General features: G+C 40.4%; 1 protein-coding gene across 6 annotated transcripts in view; it reads left to right on the forward strand.

The window, feature by feature from the left end:
• stard13b (StAR-related lipid transfer (START) domain containing 13b) overlaps positions 1 to 17971 on the forward strand; it is a 59769-nt gene that overhangs the window by 39504 nt on the left and 2294 nt on the right. For 3 of the 6 annotated variants that reach the window (XM_038692904.1, XM_038692902.1, XM_038692900.1), the window contains 8 exons: positions 10776 to 10847; positions 11912 to 11993; positions 13581 to 13644; positions 14651 to 16011; positions 16121 to 16291; positions 16580 to 16739; positions 16961 to 17159; positions 17408 to 17621. In XM_038692904.1, coding sequence (XP_038548832.1) covers positions 10776 to 10847; positions 11912 to 11993; positions 13581 to 13644; positions 14651 to 16011; positions 16121 to 16291; positions 16580 to 16739; positions 16961 to 17159; positions 17408 to 17621 — 2323 coding nt within the window. The other 3 variants (XM_038692903.1, XM_038692906.1, XM_038692905.1) reach the window with 3 other exon arrangements.

The raw sequence follows: 17971 nt of genomic DNA on the forward strand, positions 1-17971 counted from the left end.
CCCGTATCCTGTACTTTACAGAGCTGTGGTCACAAATGAGGCATCATTTGTCAGTTTACAGTGTTTTTACTCATTAGCATCTGCTAAACTTAAAAGGTTGCTTGTGTGGGTGCCTTGACTTACAGAACATATGTTGATAACTTTCCGGTCAATATTTTTCCATGTTTGAGTAGAAATTTCAGGAGTGTTTGTCAGTCATTCATAGTCATCCCCCATTTGTGTAATACTGCACTCTCGGAAAACCAAATTACAGTGTTTATAGAGGCTATCAAAGCGAAGGAAGAATTACAGTCACACAACCATATATTATGAGTGGGAAACAGCATGACATGGCAAGGCATGCAGCCTGCTATGCTTTACATAAAACAAGACATGTATGGACTTCAAATCAGGACACACACATCCAAGAACTTGTGATACACTCTCTATGTTGGTAGGACTAAAGAGAAATACAGTTAACTGCATGACCACAGGAGACACTGTAGGAGCCAACTGTTTTTATTTATTTATTTTTTTTCTGAACTCATTACTACACATAAACACAATCCCAGGTTTCTGTTTAAGACTGTGGATCAGCTGGTAAACCCAACCCCTCCTTGTGCCTCAGCTGGAAGTAATGATGACTGTGGATTGTTTTTATCTTATTTTATCAATAAGGTGGTGTCAATCAGAGCCTCTATTACCCCCACGGCCTCTTACTCAGAGGTCCCTCACCAGCAACAAGAGAGTTTTAACCAGTTTTATCCCATCGACTTGTCTGAGCTTTTCAAAACAGTATCACAAATGAGAGTGTCCTCCAGCCCACTTGATGTAATACCTACAAATGTTTTACTGAAAGTAATAGATTCTGTTGGGCCCCATTTGATCTCTGTTTTTAACAGCTCCCTATCTACTGGTTGTGTCCCTGATTATTTTAAAACGGTTTGCGTGAACCCACTTTTAAAGAAACCTGGTTTAGATCCCTCCCTCCATCAAAATTTTAGACCAATTTCAAAACTGCCTTTTATTGCAAAGATTCTAGAAAGAATTGTGTCCAAACAGCTGCTCACTGTCCTGGAAAATAACAAATTATTTGAAAAGTTTCAGTCTGGTTTCAGGAAGTACCACAGCACTGAGACTGCCCTGCTTAAAGTCACTAATGACCTTTTAATGTCTGCTGATAAGGTATGTGCTCAGTCCTGGTACTCCTGGACCTTAGCGCTGCTTTTGACACCACTGATCACAACATCATGTTAGACAGACTGAGACACTGGGTGGGGATCTCTGGTACTGCCCTAGAATGGTTTTCATCCTACCTGTCAAATAGGAAGTTTTGCGTGTCTGTAAACAACTATGTCTCTTTGTTCTGTCCAGTTTAATATGGTGTGCCTCGGGGTTCGGTCTTAGGACCCATTTTTTTTTCCTTGTATCTGCTTCCCCTTGGACATATTATCCATAAACATGGCATTTCTTTTCATATTTATGCTGATGACACACAAATATACTTGCCCGTCAGATCCACAGACCCTGGAATGCTGAGTTCACTTAACAACTGCCTTTGTGAAGTTAAAAAATGGATGTCAAATAATTTCCTCCAGTTGAACTCCGACAAAATAGAAATCCTGGTCATTGGATCCCAGCAGATGGCAAATCAAATACTGCCATCTGCTGGTTCCCTAGTAAATCACATTAAGCCTGTGGCAAAGAACCTTGGTGTTTGGTTTGATAGTAATTTAAATTTAGAGCAGCACACCACAAAGCTTGTTCAATCATGTTTTTATCAACTTAGAAATATAGCAAAAATTCGATCTATGTTAACTTTTAAGGACACCGAGACCATTTTACACGCCATCATCTCATCACGCCTGGATTATTGCAACAGCCTTTTCACCTGTTTAACCCAAAAATCTATTGATCGACTCCAGACTGTCCAGAACTCAGCTGCCAGGCTTTTAACCAGAACAAAGAAATATGACCCCATTACTCCTATTTTAGCTTCATTACACTGGCTCCCAGTATGTTTTAGAATTGACTTTAAAATTCTATTTATTACTTTTAAAGCTCTTCATGGCCTCTCGCCTTGTTATATTTCTTAACTTTTAGTCCCATACACACCAGCACGTACCTTGAGATCCTCGAGGCAGAGGTCTGTTGTCTGTTCCAGAGTCTTGACTGAAAACTAAAGGGGACAGAGCGTTTGCTGTCAGGGCCCCGAGGCTCTGGAACAGCCTGCCCGAGGAAATCAGGTCAGCTGAGTCAGTGAACTCTTTTAAGTCCCTTCTTAAAACATACTTTTATAGGAGAGCCTTTCCCGATCTTATTTGACTTTATTTTATCCCTTTTATTTTATTCTATTTTACTAATTTATATTATACTAATGTATATTTATCTTAAACATGTATTTTAGTCTTTTCAATGTTTTCATGCTTTTATCTTGTATTGTTTTTGTATTATTGTCTCGGGTATTGTCTTTACACTTGTTAAAGCACTTTGTAACTTGTTTTTGAAAAGTGCTCTACAAATAAAGATTATTATTATTATTATTATTATTAAAAAGACAACTGAAAAAGCTTAGATCAGAGTCTTACTGACAGAGAGGAAGGAAGAAAGGAAAGTAGAGAGAAGGAGGGAGGAGGAAGAGAGAAGTGGAGAGCTTCAAGGGGATGTTAGTGGACAGAAAACAGAGCTGGGGGAAAGTCAAGCAGACCCAGGGTTGAACTTTCCCATTCTGCCCAAGAGCAGCACAGATGCCCACAGATATAATACCGCTCCTAATCTATTACATCAGGCTATCTTACTGTTTAAATGCTTCCTGGGAGGATTTGTCATGCTAAGTTTGATTTTGAGGAGCTCTGTTTAATAAAAAAACATTTAGGAACAAGTACCAAAAACAACATGGACATAAGAATGACTATTTGGCCAAAATCACTATTTCTGAGAGAAGAAAACTGTTGAATATCATCATAGATACCTAGCCCCTTCATGTGTGTTATCACTGACTAGCCTGAATTATTCATCCTGCACTGTGTTGAGCAAATAACTTCAGCTAAACAACTAGCAAAATGATTACTGTGCAAAGACCAACACTGGGTTGAAGAAATAGTCCAGGTTTTGGGGAGGTATGTCTGGATGAAATGAAAAAGGAAATCTCCAAAAGCCAAAGTTAATGTTTTTGTCACCAAAGAAAGCAAATCTTTCATAAAGGCCTCCAAGATGTCAAAACACTTTAATATGCGTGGGAACATGGATGTAGTCCAGGGTCTGGAAGTGTTTAGCTTGTGTATTGTGCCTTGGAAGACACAGAAGTTTGTATTTTATCTACTGATTGATTTCTGTTCTCTTCCGAGTTGCTGGCCGTAAAGTGGAGGTACTTGGATCTGGATATTGCTGATATGTCTACTCCTTTCTAGAGGTTTGGGTCAAAGGTTCCTTTTCAAGAAAAGAACACTCCTCTGGTAGTATCTGGTGGAAGTCATGCGCCAAGGTATCCTGTAGTGTGATCGAAGGGGAAGAAGGAGAAGACCTGTCTGTGAAGCTGTAGTACACTCAACACTTCCCCTGGATTTTGCTGTTTGCTAAACAACCCTGGTTGAATCAACATGTGGTTGTTAGAACATTTTCTCAAAACTGAGTGAATGTGAAACACTGTAGCAAGTAGGATAAATACACTGCAAAGCTAACGGTTTGAACTTTGAAGCCACGGTTTGTTCAGAGGCCACATAGCCAACACATCGTAGCCCATTATTTGTCTTCTGGCTAGTGACTCCACACCAGACCCAGTGGGCTATCATTTTACAGTATGGGTCTGGTATAATTTGTGAATCTTTCATTGAAAGGCTATTTGTGGTGAGATGAGACAGTGACTCTCTGATAATGTTTGCCGTTTTTGTCACAGGCAAGCGTCTGCTTTTGTAAAAAGCTTGAAGTGATTTTCCATAGTTTAAACATTAAACATCATGCGGCATGGTTTTAACTATGTAACCCTCCAACAAGCAGTGATCCATCTTGGTTTTGTGTTCTCAGGCAGGACTGTGTGAATTAAATGAATCATCTTTGGCTTTTATTATGAGACTACTGATTTCCAACACTGAACAAAAATATGGGTAAAATGATTGACCGTGTTGGTTGTGTGTGCATTGTATTATCATTACTAACGTGTAATGCTGGGAAAGCTGTGACGGGTGTTTCCAGACTTGAGAGAGAGAGAGATAAAAGGAGAGACAGACAGAGAAAGAGAGAGAGAGAGTGAGTTGATGGGTTGTTACCCCTGAAGATAAAAGAACCTTCTCTCTGGGTGTCCTTCTGGGGTGAAGGAGAGTGTTACCACAGCTGTGCCCCCCTTGTTTAAATTCAATACAGGACCTCAAGAGAAAAACACAGCTCAGATGACTTTTGACCCAGCAGGCTTTGGCAATGGTCAACAACAGCAGCTCCCTAGCTCACATAGTGATGTTATTTACTCTCAGAATCAATAAACTCTTGCTGTGAGTGTGTGTGTCTGCTGTGAAGTGAAAGGTGGACCTCAGTCTTTCACCAGTGGATTATTAATTATTCCTAAAAGAAAAATACTACGATTCCTTGTTTATACTCAAAACAGTATGTATCTACGATTCATCTTTTAACAGAGAAGAAAAAGAATTGAAGAGCAAATGATGATGATATGTGCTCTATTTCAAAAGGCTGATCTGTAATGTATAAAGTGGCTCTTAAATGAATCGTGGGTGTCTATGAAACTCTGACCTACGCAGGTTCAGAATGCTAATGCCACCTTGGCACAGGCTTTTCCTAGGCTGGCGCTGTGTTTGTCCTCTATTTCCCCGTCCTCCAGGAGGCATTGATGTCTGTTTTGTATATCCATCCATTACTGGAGACCTGTGGTCCACTGAAAGGAACTCTCCATAGGTCACAGTGGACCACAGGGCAAAAACAGGCCCAGGTAATTTGTATTTGGGAATTTTGCTTTGTTGTCTTAGCAACGCAGCCTAGAGCTGATCATTTTAAACCTGCATCCCATGTCGACTGCAGGATAACAGGTCCCCTGTGTGCCCCACAGGATCAAATGAGGGGGCTGGAAGTCCGTAGGTGATTCAACACTGGCTCTCTATAATTACTCAGCCTGGGGAGCCAGCCAGCACATGTGCCAATCACTGCATCAAGAATAAAGTCACATCCTCAAAGGCACTGTGTTGTTACTCACCTTTGCAGACAGATAATCTCCTACATTTGGCTATTGTCCTTTGTCTCAACACCTTGCCGGTTTATAGGTGATGAGAGTGCTGTGAACTGAAGACATGTTGTGACATTAGTGAGTGGCACCTCCTGTCACGCTAATGATTGTGGCATATTGTGCTGAGGATGTTGGAGACTGAGGGGCATGTAGAGCTTTGTTAATTAAAACCTGCTCTTGAAAGAGGAAGGCTTTATTCCCACGACATTAGGTCAGTTACATGGGGCAATGCAGTATTAATCCACCTTGTGTATTTCCAGCAAGATCCGAACTCGTACAGACAAAAACAGATCTCCTGTATCACCAATCATTTTGCTTCTTGGCCATCGTGTCCATCTGTATGCTATCATTTGTTATTATTTGTGCTTCCAGTTTGCTCCCCTATGCACAATTAGAAAAAGTCAGACAGAGGGAAATGTTAGGCTATTTTGGGCATGAGACATCAGATGTTGTGGTTTTTGGGCAGACTGGAAGGGGGGGCAGTGTGTTTCCCCTGGATCTCTGTCTAGTCTTACTTTTACAGTAAGGCTGACTGCTCACTGTGAGTGGGTGTCTGTATGCAATTAGCATCATAAAGGGGAAGGAGAGGCCTCTCCTCCATGCCTCCCAGCGTGACGACACCTCTCCGCCAGCCAGCCCATTAGTGGAATCTTTTTTTTTCACCCATATTACTGGCTCACTCTGTCTTTCTCCAGGTGTTTTTGATACAGACAATCTCAGTGCTCAGTTACAGTCTGTGTGTTTTTTGACTGATATATTTGGCTGGCTTGTCTGGCTGATTCATTCAGATGTCTCTGCAGAAGTGCAGTGTGGGGGAGGAATGGATAGACACATTTGTAACCGTGCACAGTTAGTACTTATAAATTCAAGTGGTTTGTTTTAGAGTGCTTTTAAAGCTCTGAGTGCATTCATTGTTAAATGGTTTGTTAAGGTGACTAAAGTGGACTGCATCTGTGCTTTGTACACAGTCGTGGCCCCAGTAGGTCAGAAGAGTTGTGTTTTACAAGAGGAAACTGCAAAAATGTCATGAAGCAACAGGCACAGTAGAAGCGGGCTAAATATGGAATTCTACTTGAGCTGTAGGAAATTATGAATAGATGTGATGTCCTTACGTAATCAGGGTGCAATGGCAAGCCCCAGTATTTGAATGTGCGTGTCATTTTATCCACACATTTAAACTAATAGATTTTCCTTGCACATCATATATTTATATTAATTATATGTAATCTTAGCTTTCATAATATAATGATAAATTGGATACAACTGGGAAACATGACAGCAGGTTTGGAAAATGGATCTCTTCTTAAACAGATGGACTTCAGTCAATACTGTACGTACAGCACTGCCAAATAAGGGAAGCAGACATTGTAGGGATATTAAGATTACCAGCTCACCATAATGTATCCACTTGGCAAACCCGCTCACTATATCCTCTTTATTTATTAGAGTTTGTCTACATATATGCTTTAAAAAAACAAACAGAAATTGTGTGTGTGTATTTTGTTATATTTTACCTTCTTCTGTCTTAATAATTTACATTGTAAGCTTAGATCGATGGTGAAAATTGTTGCCCAAAAAATGTCTTTTTTAGATAAGAAATAAATCACTTAAAAATCTGTTTGTGTGTGTATATATATACATATATATATATATGTATATATATACACACACACAGATATTATATATATATATATATATATATATATATATATATATATATATATATATATATATATATATATATATATATAAATATAATTCACATAGTAGTCATTATGTTTGTTTTATTCATTATATTTAAGGAAATCTTTTCAGATACTCTTGTACTCTCATATTCTATGTTTTCAGTCAAATGACACAGTAAGAGTGTCACTGTCTCAGATCATACAGATCCCACAATCCCTCCCATTCATTGATTTTGCCTCAGACAAAGAGGCTGAGACGGAGGTGAAACAGATGAATATATCACTCTGATGATGTTAGCGCAGAGTCTTGTAAGCTGAGTGCCTCAGCATGATTCACTGCTGCTGATTGCTGACAGTTTATGTCATGGTTTTCCCCCTGTTCAGCTGCCTACGTTTTTTCCATTTCGTTGACCTTCTGGAACAACATCTGGACTCTGCAAAACCACGCTTCCCTTTTGTTTGTTTAAATAAAACATTTCCCACAGCGTTAACACTTCTTGGATGAAATTTTTGAAAGATTCTAAAAGCTGACATCATGTAATCCGGCCAAAATGACTGAAAACAAAGAATTACAGCAAATGGTAAATTCTTCACATTTAAAAACCATGTCTTGAACTTTAAGAAGAGTCCCAAAATTCAGCGGCAATGTTCACTGTGTGGCTGCAGCTTAGATCTTTGCCAAAAATGTGCTGAGTGGGGAATAAAAGAGTTGTCGTGGGCAGAGCCGGGTAGGAGGGTCGGGCAGAAGAAGCTGAGGGCGGAGGGAGAGGGGGTGAACGTTATGGAGCCTGCCACAGAAAGGGGTGGGTTGAAGGAGAGATTTAGTGTTGGGACAGGCACATGGTGGTTGGGGGTAGATGGAAAGAGAAAGGGGAAACAGGGAACTGTGGATCTCAGTTCAAACTGCAAGCTGTGTTCAGAGAGAGCAGGAATGTGGCTCAGCGTGGGAATAAAGATGCTCTTGACATCTTAAGAGACACTCTTAAGTCTTGACGGATATATGAACCACTCTGGCTGTATGATGAAAATATCCCGTAAGTACACAATAATTTGTTAGCAGAAATAAACTATGGTGTTGGTTGAATAAAGGATTTTGGAGAGTATAGACATATTAAAGCTTCAATGATGATAATGGTGTGCTTTTATTTGCAATAAGCCTGAACGAATGAATCTGCTATTTTTTGTTTTCCAAAATAGTATGAAAGAAAGAGGAGTACTATTAGTCAAAAAGGTTTGCTGTCAGACAGATGCAGCGCAGGACAAAAGAAAAGCATATCATAACATCTAATGTTTTCACTCATGTAGTTGGCTGTAAATATTTTCTGAAAGAGTGGAATGTGAACAAGCCTTTAAAACTGTCAGAATTTTGGCAGCGCTTGTGTCTACTCAGCCCAAGCACTGTCCCATAACATGTCATATGTCAGCAATGAATTGCATAACCAATGTTCTTGATAGTGAACGTTGCATAACGTTCACTGTAAAGGCAGGAGTCACCCTTTCCATAGATACTTTAGTCATACACAGCTTTTAACATTCTGGGCCATTGTGTCACAGCCAAACTGGGTTTCATCTTTTTGTGAAACTGTAATTTTATACACAATTTTAAAGCTGCAGGTTTTGGAGCGCAAACACAAGTTCTCATTCATTGGCATGGTGCCCGCCCAGCCTTTTATACACAAGAGATTTCCTTAGAGAGAGGATGAGAGGACAGAATGTCTCGGTATCGTGTTACAGAATGCCAAACAGAGAGGAATTCCCAGCTCATGTTACTTGCTCCCAGTGGTCCAACCTGCGGCTGTGGGACATAAGATGACCTGGCAGTGCTCTCTCTACGTGCTGCAGTTGAATAATACAGGCCTGAAATTATCCGCCTGGGAGGGAAGCCTAGCTGAACAGAAAACCTGTAGCTTGTGGTGATACAGGTGGGAACACAGCAGAGAGGCTTCTGGCAGTATACACATGACCTAACTGCTGGTTAAGGGGCTAAACAGTAGACTTTTGTCATCCAAGGACACAGGGAACTGTTAATATTTATACAGTTGTTGGTCATTCTGAAGACCAAAGTCACTTTTCATTGATTTTCCAGTGACACAGACGTGAAGCAGCCGATGTGAGTCCTGTATCAACAGTTTTGAAAAACATGGGATAGCAGTATCTTCATTGCAAGGTTACAGTCGCTGTAATTACACAGTATTGTGTGATGAATGACCGCGGTTCATGTTTCAGCTGTAGTGTGACAGGCACAGACCGAGAGTGGAACTGAGACGTTAGATGTGTGATGGGAGAGTTGTTTGTTACCAGTGGGTGCAGCTTATGTGTAACCCCTTTTGGATGATGTGTTTATGCTCTTTACATTGTGGGAAGCTGGCTAAACCACAGTTGTGTGTATGAGGAAAAAGAGACGTTGGAAAATGTATTAGCTGTTGGCTTTTGCTGAGGCACTGGAATTGGTAAGAATATTTTCATGTTAGATTTAAAGTCTGTGAGTTATCATTTTTATGTGAAATGATAATTCCCATTTACCATTGTGGTTTCTATTTCTCAGTAATGTAGCTGTTGAGTGACTTACTTTGGTAGTGAATGGTAGATGATAGAAATAATTACCTATGTATTTTGCTGCAGAATATCCTGCTCACATGATTGTTCTGTTTAAGCCTAAACAATTTATTAGTTATGAAAATCGTTTCTGATAGTTTCCTGTCAATCATATAATGGATTAATTGACAAATCCTTTCAGCTCTGCTTTTGTTACAATACAGTAAAGGAAAACTGTCTCCAGATATATTGAAAGAGTAAATTTGACATTACTGGTATGAGACTTATTGGTGAAATATAATGTTTACTTGCCTCTTCCTTATTCTGGTGATTTTATTCAGTTATTAATTAAACATAAAAGCAGACTGTGTAATGTAGCACTGGTGTGGCAGACAGTATGTCTCACTGAGGCGGTAAATGGCACCCAACTCTATTAGCATTAATGGAAAGGTGCCAACAGTCTGTTTCCTCTCCTTGTCATCAGGGGCTCTGAAGCCTGCAGACGGCTAGCTCAGTAGGTCAGCAGGACCAGCGTGTGATTCTCTGACGACTATCAGAAAATGAATCTTGCTTGGGCTCTATAAAAGAGTCACAGAGAGCTCTTGTAAATATAATTTTAATCTGTTCCATAGTCTGTATCATTCTTTTAATGTTGTTCTCTTCAAATGTGTTATTTCATTATTTACGTGTCTTTTTAAAGATGTGGTTTATACAAGATAGTATCATTCTCTATGCCAGTGGTTCTCAAACTGGGGTGCGGGCCACTTCAGAGGGGTCATGGATGTTGAGCAGAGAGTTGCATGAATATAATTCATTGGGTGACATAACAACAACAAAAGTGATCTGATGCTAGCGAGGCTATATTGCTAACCTGAATCTTGTTTATTTCAGCCGCCTCTATTGTTAATGATTGATCAAAATTGAATCCACTTTTTTTTGGCTTCTCAAGGGGGCGAGTTGGACATCTTCTTTATACAGAGTATGGTGGTGCTGCCTTTTCACCCATTTTACTTTCTTTAAAGTCTTCAGTTTGATAAAAGTAAAAAGAAAAAAGATGGTTATATAAGGTCCCATGCTGTTTCATGTGAGTGAGCTGGGATACCTCTACCCAGACAGACTGACCGGCAGGGTAATCATCACATCCATGCTATCTCAGAATAATCAGAAAGGGGTTTCAGTTTGAGAATCTGTCCATTCCCAAGTCTGTTGTGTTTGTAGGATACCAGATGCAGAGGGTTTTTTGCTGCTTGGTTTGATGCGCCAGTGGTTTTGTCAAAATAAAAATCACTTAATGTGGCGAGTTTTGCTTTTTATCCCTGTTTTAAAACACACAATTTCTTGTGTTTCAGAAATTGAAGCGAAAGAGGCGTGTGACTGGCTGCGGGCAGCAGGATTTCCCCAGTATGCTCAGCTCTTTGAAGGTAATAAAAGCACTCAGTAAACTCCCACACACATTCATCAAAAAGGGGGGAAATATTATTGGGTTAAAAGATAGAGATTAATGAAGTAGGCCACCAATAAAATGGCTCTGTAATGAACCAAAAATGGTGCTTTTTATATATCTTGTGAATGAAACACTGTTATTGCTTAAATGTGGGCTTGATAAGTGATGAGATGAGATGAATAATGGTATGCAGTGTCATCTGGTTTGTCAACCCAGTCTCCAATGCTGTACACAAAACCATGTATTCACGGGCTGCATAGTGATCCTGTTGGATCCCCCGAAACCACAAAACAAGCGGAACATCAGCTGCTTTTAAGTCTAATCTTTTCCAAGCTACGGTTACTACATAAACATGTCTTCAGTGCTTAGACTGAAGTAATAGGAAGAAATGGGTTTGATCAGAGCTTAAAGTAGCTTTACTCCCTCAGATCTTTGTGTCAAGGCCAGACTTTTGAAGTGCTTTGGTGCAATATATGTGTTTGCTGTCAGTTTGTAGATAGTTGCAATGGAGGTCAAGCAATGTGCAGTAATAACGGGAGTGCAAAGCAGCTAACATAAGTTTAATTCGCGGGGGTTCATGTATGAGCAGCGACATCGATAATGACGTGTTATTAGGATGTTATCATTTTTTAAAGCCTACAGTATATCTAAATGTCTGTCCCCTTAAGGAACAGGCTGGGCCTTGTTGAGGTTTTAGCGTTTAGTGCTGCTTCTGCTTTTCATAAAAAAGTTAACAACTTCACATGAATGCAATGGAATGTTAGATTCAGAGGGTCTGGATTCAGTCTCTTAAGTTATGTAAGAGGAGGCCCATACCCAGAGCAAGACGTAATAACTGCACAAGCCCAGGCGCTGTTATTCAGGCAAATTCTGTCTCTTCTTATTAGCATCACATACAAAACAAGTTTGATGGTCTCCCAGACTTCAGTTTACTTGTGGAAAGAATGTGGTTTCCAGATCTTTCTTTCCACTTATCTATTTAGAAGACCTACTGAAATATCGAATGTAATTTCAACACAGCCTTGTGCATTTTTTCTTCAGATTCCCAGTTCCCCATTGACATTACTCCTGTGAAAAGAGATCATGACTTTCTGGACAAAGATCTCGTGGAACCCCTGTGCAGGTAACCAGATGAATGACTCAACTATATCACTGCCACAAATAACTCCTTGCCCCAAGGAAGTGAAACTATGTGATTGTAAGGACAATGCTCGGGATCTTTTTCTCTTCAAGATTTTGAGCTTCTCTCTGCCAAAAATGCATGAGAAATATTGGATGTGTCTTTTCCCAATTTGTAGATGTCAGACAGTATTAAGAATACAAAGTTCAACTGGTGGCTCCACATCAGTCCCTTGTAGGGCAAGACTGCTCGTGTACTTTTTCAAGCCGAGGTGAAAACAGCACTTCAGTTACCACAGTAACCATAGTTACCATCCCGAGAGGGAAGCAGGAGGAGCGTGAGGGTTGCCTCGCACTGCTCAATATACTGTGACTCTAAACAACCCTAAAGCAACTAATCTAAATTCCAAACTAGCCACGGGATAAATAGAAGACAATTGGAAACAGTTCCACCTCCAATGTGATTTTGCCCATGACTTCCCAGCATCGCTATGGTAACATAAGGATAGCTTTGTTGTCAGTTGCGCCATTACAGTCTAGTATGCAAAAATAAATACCACCCTACATACTGTGGGTGTCTTTGATAGAACTGAAACTGATAGATATTTCATGTATGTGAGTGCTCTCCCTTATCCCTGGCTAAGCAGCCTCCTTTTTTAGTAACCACATTCAAAGCTCTTTAGGCCTGTGGAATAAAGGGTCCCCAGCTTAGAAATCCTCTCTTCAGTTGGGTCCCACTATCTACAGTAGCAATCATGAGAACCTTGTCTTGGGCTAACCCCTATCATCTATAGCATTGGGGGATAGTTACAGCCACCATCTGAGGACATTTACTGTCACAGAAAAATACTAATAAAAAATTAAAATAAAAAAACAATAACAAAGTCTGTTAGCGATATCAGGAGCTGTTAAAGCCTGTGATTATCATACCACAAATGACTTTCTTTTGTGTAAAACCAAGACACAGCTGGAGTGTATTTTGTCATGCCGTCATCTTTTCCCTCGTGCTATTGTTGGTTCATGTACAGTTTTTAGTGCTGTTTTTATGTGCTTTATATATCACAGTTTGCACACCCACAAAACCTCTAATCACTAAGCACATGACTATATGGTTGATTACAAATATTGAAAACGTTTTATTGCTTCTCTGAGAGATTTTTGGAAAACTGAGTTCAGGACATTTGCATTAGTATTTCGGAAGCAAAGCTTTCATGTTGTTATTGGGCCAAGCAAAGTGCTATTACAAACACCATGTTTGTGTAAGTCTGGCACATCTGTAGATTAAGATTTGCATGTCTATAGGCTGTGAACAGAAATGTGGTTAATCCATTAGTTTGCCTTAAATTCACCTTTCTTCAAACTACTGCACAACACAGGTGAAGCCACAATCACTTAGATCCAGTGCTGAGAGAAAGCAAACAGAGCAACCAACAATTTCTGGTGTTCATTAGGTTTAGGATATTGTGACACAGACAAAAACCCAGACCAGCAGATCCAGTTTAACAATTAAATAGCATACAGAATTGGATTAAAACTATTCTGGTGTTGTTTGTTTATAACAGTTTTCATCCTTGGGCGGTTTTTCTTTCAGGCGACTCAACACCTTGAACAAGTGTGCCTCTATGAAACTTGATGTCACCCTTCCGAAGAAGAAAGTAAGTGCTGACACTAGATTACAAGCTATATCATCAAAATTATGCTTCTGCAGTCTTTGAGTGGATTATTCAATGAAAAGTTCAACACTATGAAGTGCAACACTATGCTATATACATTTTGGAAAACATACTCACCAAAGTATATATAATTTTAAAACACTAATGATTCGGTTGGTAAAACCTTTTTTTTAGCCAGGAGGCTAGGCTTAAGTAGGCTATTTTGAAATATAATACTGTACCTCTTAGGGTTTGTTTTGGTCTTTACGCTTTAAGCTTCATTCTTTGACAATTGTCATTAGTAATTTGTAAAAAAAAATAAAAAAATAAAATAATAGAAGACAAACGTCAATGCCTCTGTAAGAAAAGGTATTTTCTTACAAAGATTGTCTTAAGTTATGTATATACTTTCCGCACCAGTACAAATATGATCTAGCTTCATCCCTTTAACCTAGATTCTATGATATTTGAGATTATGCCATTGTAGTCATGCCTATTGAGTGTAATTGCTTTTTATCTGTCCCCACTTTGCAATGTAGCCTGCTGGTTTATATTTATGATTTTTCCTGTCTTGATGTAATTTATTTATGTAAAAGTCTGCAAGTCAAAGGAATCATTTGTCTGGTGTTATAACACTGTGGGGGTGATTTTATGATGTTATTAAGTCTGAGCAGACATATCCTCCATCTATTTCCAGCATTTCCTATTCCTAACTGCTATTTGTGATGTAGATGATATGTGTGATGTTATATGGCACATAAAGAGGAAAAATGTGCAAAAATATATTTTGTGGATGAAGCAAAGTTTGAAAAAAATGCAATTATTATTATATTGTAATATGTATTAATGTATTTCCATAGTGTGCATTAAGTACTTATTATTATTTAATTGTGTAGTTATAAGATCATTTTTGAGAGACCTTAAAAGAAACATCCATTACTACTATAGAAGATTAAAAAAAAAAAAAAATTAAATCTTTTAATTACTGTAGCAATCTGTCTTTCCCTAGAGTGAAGACTCCGATGAAGAAGACTTGTTTGCTATCAGTGACAAATGGACCTTTGAGTGGAGTAGCAGGCGTTGGTCCAGGTTACAGGACATTGAGTGTCTGCTGGGAAACCACAGTGAGGGTCAGCCCTCCAGGGACAACGTGCCTCTGAGAATCACTACCAGCAGCGAGAGTGTTCTGACGGATCTCAGCGAGCCAGAGGTCTCTTCTTTACATAGTGAGAGCAGTGGAGGCAGCGGTCTAAGGGGCCTCAGCACAGAGGACTCTGACTGCTCTAACCGCACCTGCTCGGATTCTGCAGCAACGCCAGACTGTACTTCTCTCACAATGCCTCAGCCCAAAGAAATTGCTCACTACGGTTCACTACCGGATAAGCATGGCAAGGCTAGCCGCATCCGTGCCAAAGACTTCCTGAAGCGCATGGAGACACTGCGCTCCCGAGGAACTCTGGGAAGGGTTCATAAAACGTTGGTCATCAGTTCTCCAGTGCTGCAGCAGGAGGCCCAGGCACTGAAGACCCTGCGGTGCGTTGAGATCATAAATGGAGATGTTGGGGCTCCAGAAACACCGTCCAACAAAGTTCTGCCGTCCCAGTCCAGTAGTGAGGGTAGCAGCCATTCTAGTGGCAGCGCTGTCAGCACACCCAGCCTGAAAGAGCGTAAAGCTCACCGGGCAGACTACAAACGCAGCGGCATGTATTTGGAGGATGTAGACATCTTCTCAGGCACCCAAGTGAATAAAGTTGCAGAACAAAACCGCAGGAATGAATTCTGCTCCTATGAAGACCTGGTGGTCCACATTCCCAAAGACCACAAGCCAGGAACCTTCCCCAAAGCACTGTCCATAGAGAGCCTGTCCCCAACAAATGGGGCCTCTATCAACTGGCACACAGGCAGCATGGACCTGGTCTCCTCACGGATTTCATGCAGGAAGGAATCCAGGCCTGTTACCCAGTGCTGCTCCAGAGGCAGTCGCATCAGTGTGTACGACAATGTTCCTGGCTCGCATCTGTATGCCAGCACTGGAGACCTGATAGACCTGGAGAAAGAGGACCTGTTCCCTCACCTAGATGATATCTTGCTGCATGTCAATGGTCTACAGCAGATAGTGGACCACTGGTCTAAGAATGTGTTGCCTGTTGGAGAAGGGCAAGCGCAGGTGGATGGCGGGAGGGAAGATCCAGTAGGCCTCCAGTCCTCTAGTCAGATCACATTGGACTTTGAGGGAAATTCTCTCACAGAAAGCCAGACCACACCTAGTTATGGGGACAGAGACAGAGTGTCACTTGCTGAGACAGAATCAACAAGGTTCAGGGAAAGGAGGGACTCAGGAGTAGGTGCTTCACTCACAAGACCTAATCGGTAAGACTCATGGAACTGTACTGAAGGTACTGAAATATTTGAAGTTACACTAGTTTAGGTCTTCTATGAAAACTTTTCTTTTTCTTTGCTGTTTCCTTTATGGCATTAGGTTACGATGGCCCAGCTTTCAGATATCTAATCGCTTAAGTCACTCAGTGGCATCGCTGCAGATTACCAACCAGTCAGCAGGCCAGCTGAGTTTGTTACAGAAGTTTTCTCTGCTGCGTCTTACTGCAATCATGGAGAAGTACTCCATGTCCAACAAGCATGGCTGGACTTGGTAAGTCTCATTTTAACTTCCAAGATACACTTTTGGTGTGATTCATAATTAATTACATATTTTCTTTATTAGTGAAAGCACATTTTAATTAATTCCATTGAACTGATTGCTCAATTCATTATATTAGTACTGGTATAGTAATGGTACGTGTAGGCCTTTCTGCATCCAGATTCCCTTTGGGTTTACATATACTGTATATTTATATACTGTATATTTTGTTAAGTACTGTTACAGCATCATCTCCTGTTTAGCCAGTAGAGCAAGATGTCTTGTTGATGTCTCTTCCAGGTCTGTGCCAAAGTTTATGAAGAGAATGAAGGTACCGGACTATAAGGATAAGAATGTGTTCGGGGTGCCTCTTATAGTGCATGTGCAGCGTTCTGGACAACCGTTGCCCCTCGGCCTGCAGCAGGCCCTGCGGTATCTGAGGAGCGAGTGTCTTGACCAGGTCAGCCACAGTACACATACTTTCAGGTTGCATGTAACTTGTATTTTCACATGTGATGTAACAAGTGGTTGGGTTTATCTAATGGTGTACAGTTTTAGTGCACAGTGACTGACACAGGTTGTAGGCAGATACAATAGTATTATCATAATACAGTGAGCGGAACTGCTGTACAATGTTGTTACGTAGTTAAGTTGCCATTTACACTTCTGTTTTGCTTCCAGGTGGGTCTCTTTCGTAAATCAGGAGTGAAGTCTCGAATTCAGGCTCTTAGGCAGATAAATGAGAGTTCTCCAGACAATGTGAACTATGAGGATCAGTCTGCCTATGATGTAGCTGACATGGTGAAGCAGTTCTTCAGGGATCTACCTGAGCCTCTGCTCACCAGCAAGCTGGGCGAGACCTTCCTCCATATCTACCAATGTAAGGACATACAGTAAATCTGTCTTTACTTGTCTTTTACCCATGCCAGGTTTTTTATTGTCACTTGGTTTTGTTTTAATTTGGAAAGCATTGTGAAATTGCACCTGAACTTAACCGAGTCATGTGACTCTGAGGATGACAATTCAAACCTAGTAAACTACCACTGACAGTTCATGATTGCTTTTCTCTCTTCTATCACTGTGTCTGTAAAGCAAAAATAATAGAACCAATTCTCTCAAATGTGCCAGATGTGCCAAAGGAACAAAGGTTGCAAGCTGTCCAGGCAGCCATCATGTTGATGTCAGATGAAAACCGAGAAGTGCTGCAGACACTGCTCTGTTTCCTCAGTGATGTCACTTCTTCTGTGGAGGAGAACCAGATGACACCCATGAACATTGCTGTGTGCCTGGCCCCTTCCCTCTTTCATCTTAACATACTCAAGAAAGACAATCTCTCTCCAAGGTAAATTAGTTTCTCTCCTTCTAGTGCTACAGTACATAAAAAAAATAATGAACGAGACATGCATGCATTCTATTAACTCCTGTGTGATTATCTTCACCTATGACTCCATAAAGATAGACATAAAATGGGTTACAGAGTTTGCTCAGCCCTCAGGGGTGCAGCAGCTTACTCTCTTTCTGGGTCAGTTTTAAAAGGATATGGCAGTCTTTTTAAAGTTCAATGTTTTATGAGATCATGCTGTGTACAAACAAAGCAAAGCTCTCTAATTTACCATGTTGAAATTGTTGCTAAAGAGATCAAAGGGGTTTCCTGCAGAGTGGAGGATGGGTTTATATACTGCGTTTCATGGG

The sequence above is a fragment of the Micropterus salmoides genome, unplaced genomic scaffold, assembly GCF_014851395.1.
Source record: "Micropterus salmoides isolate LMB-PRFRI ecotype aquatic unplaced genomic scaffold, ASM1485139v1 Ms_hic_scaffold_3, whole genome shotgun sequence".
NCBI classification, from domain to species: Eukaryota; Metazoa; Chordata; class Actinopteri; order Centrarchiformes; family Centrarchidae; genus Micropterus; species Micropterus salmoides.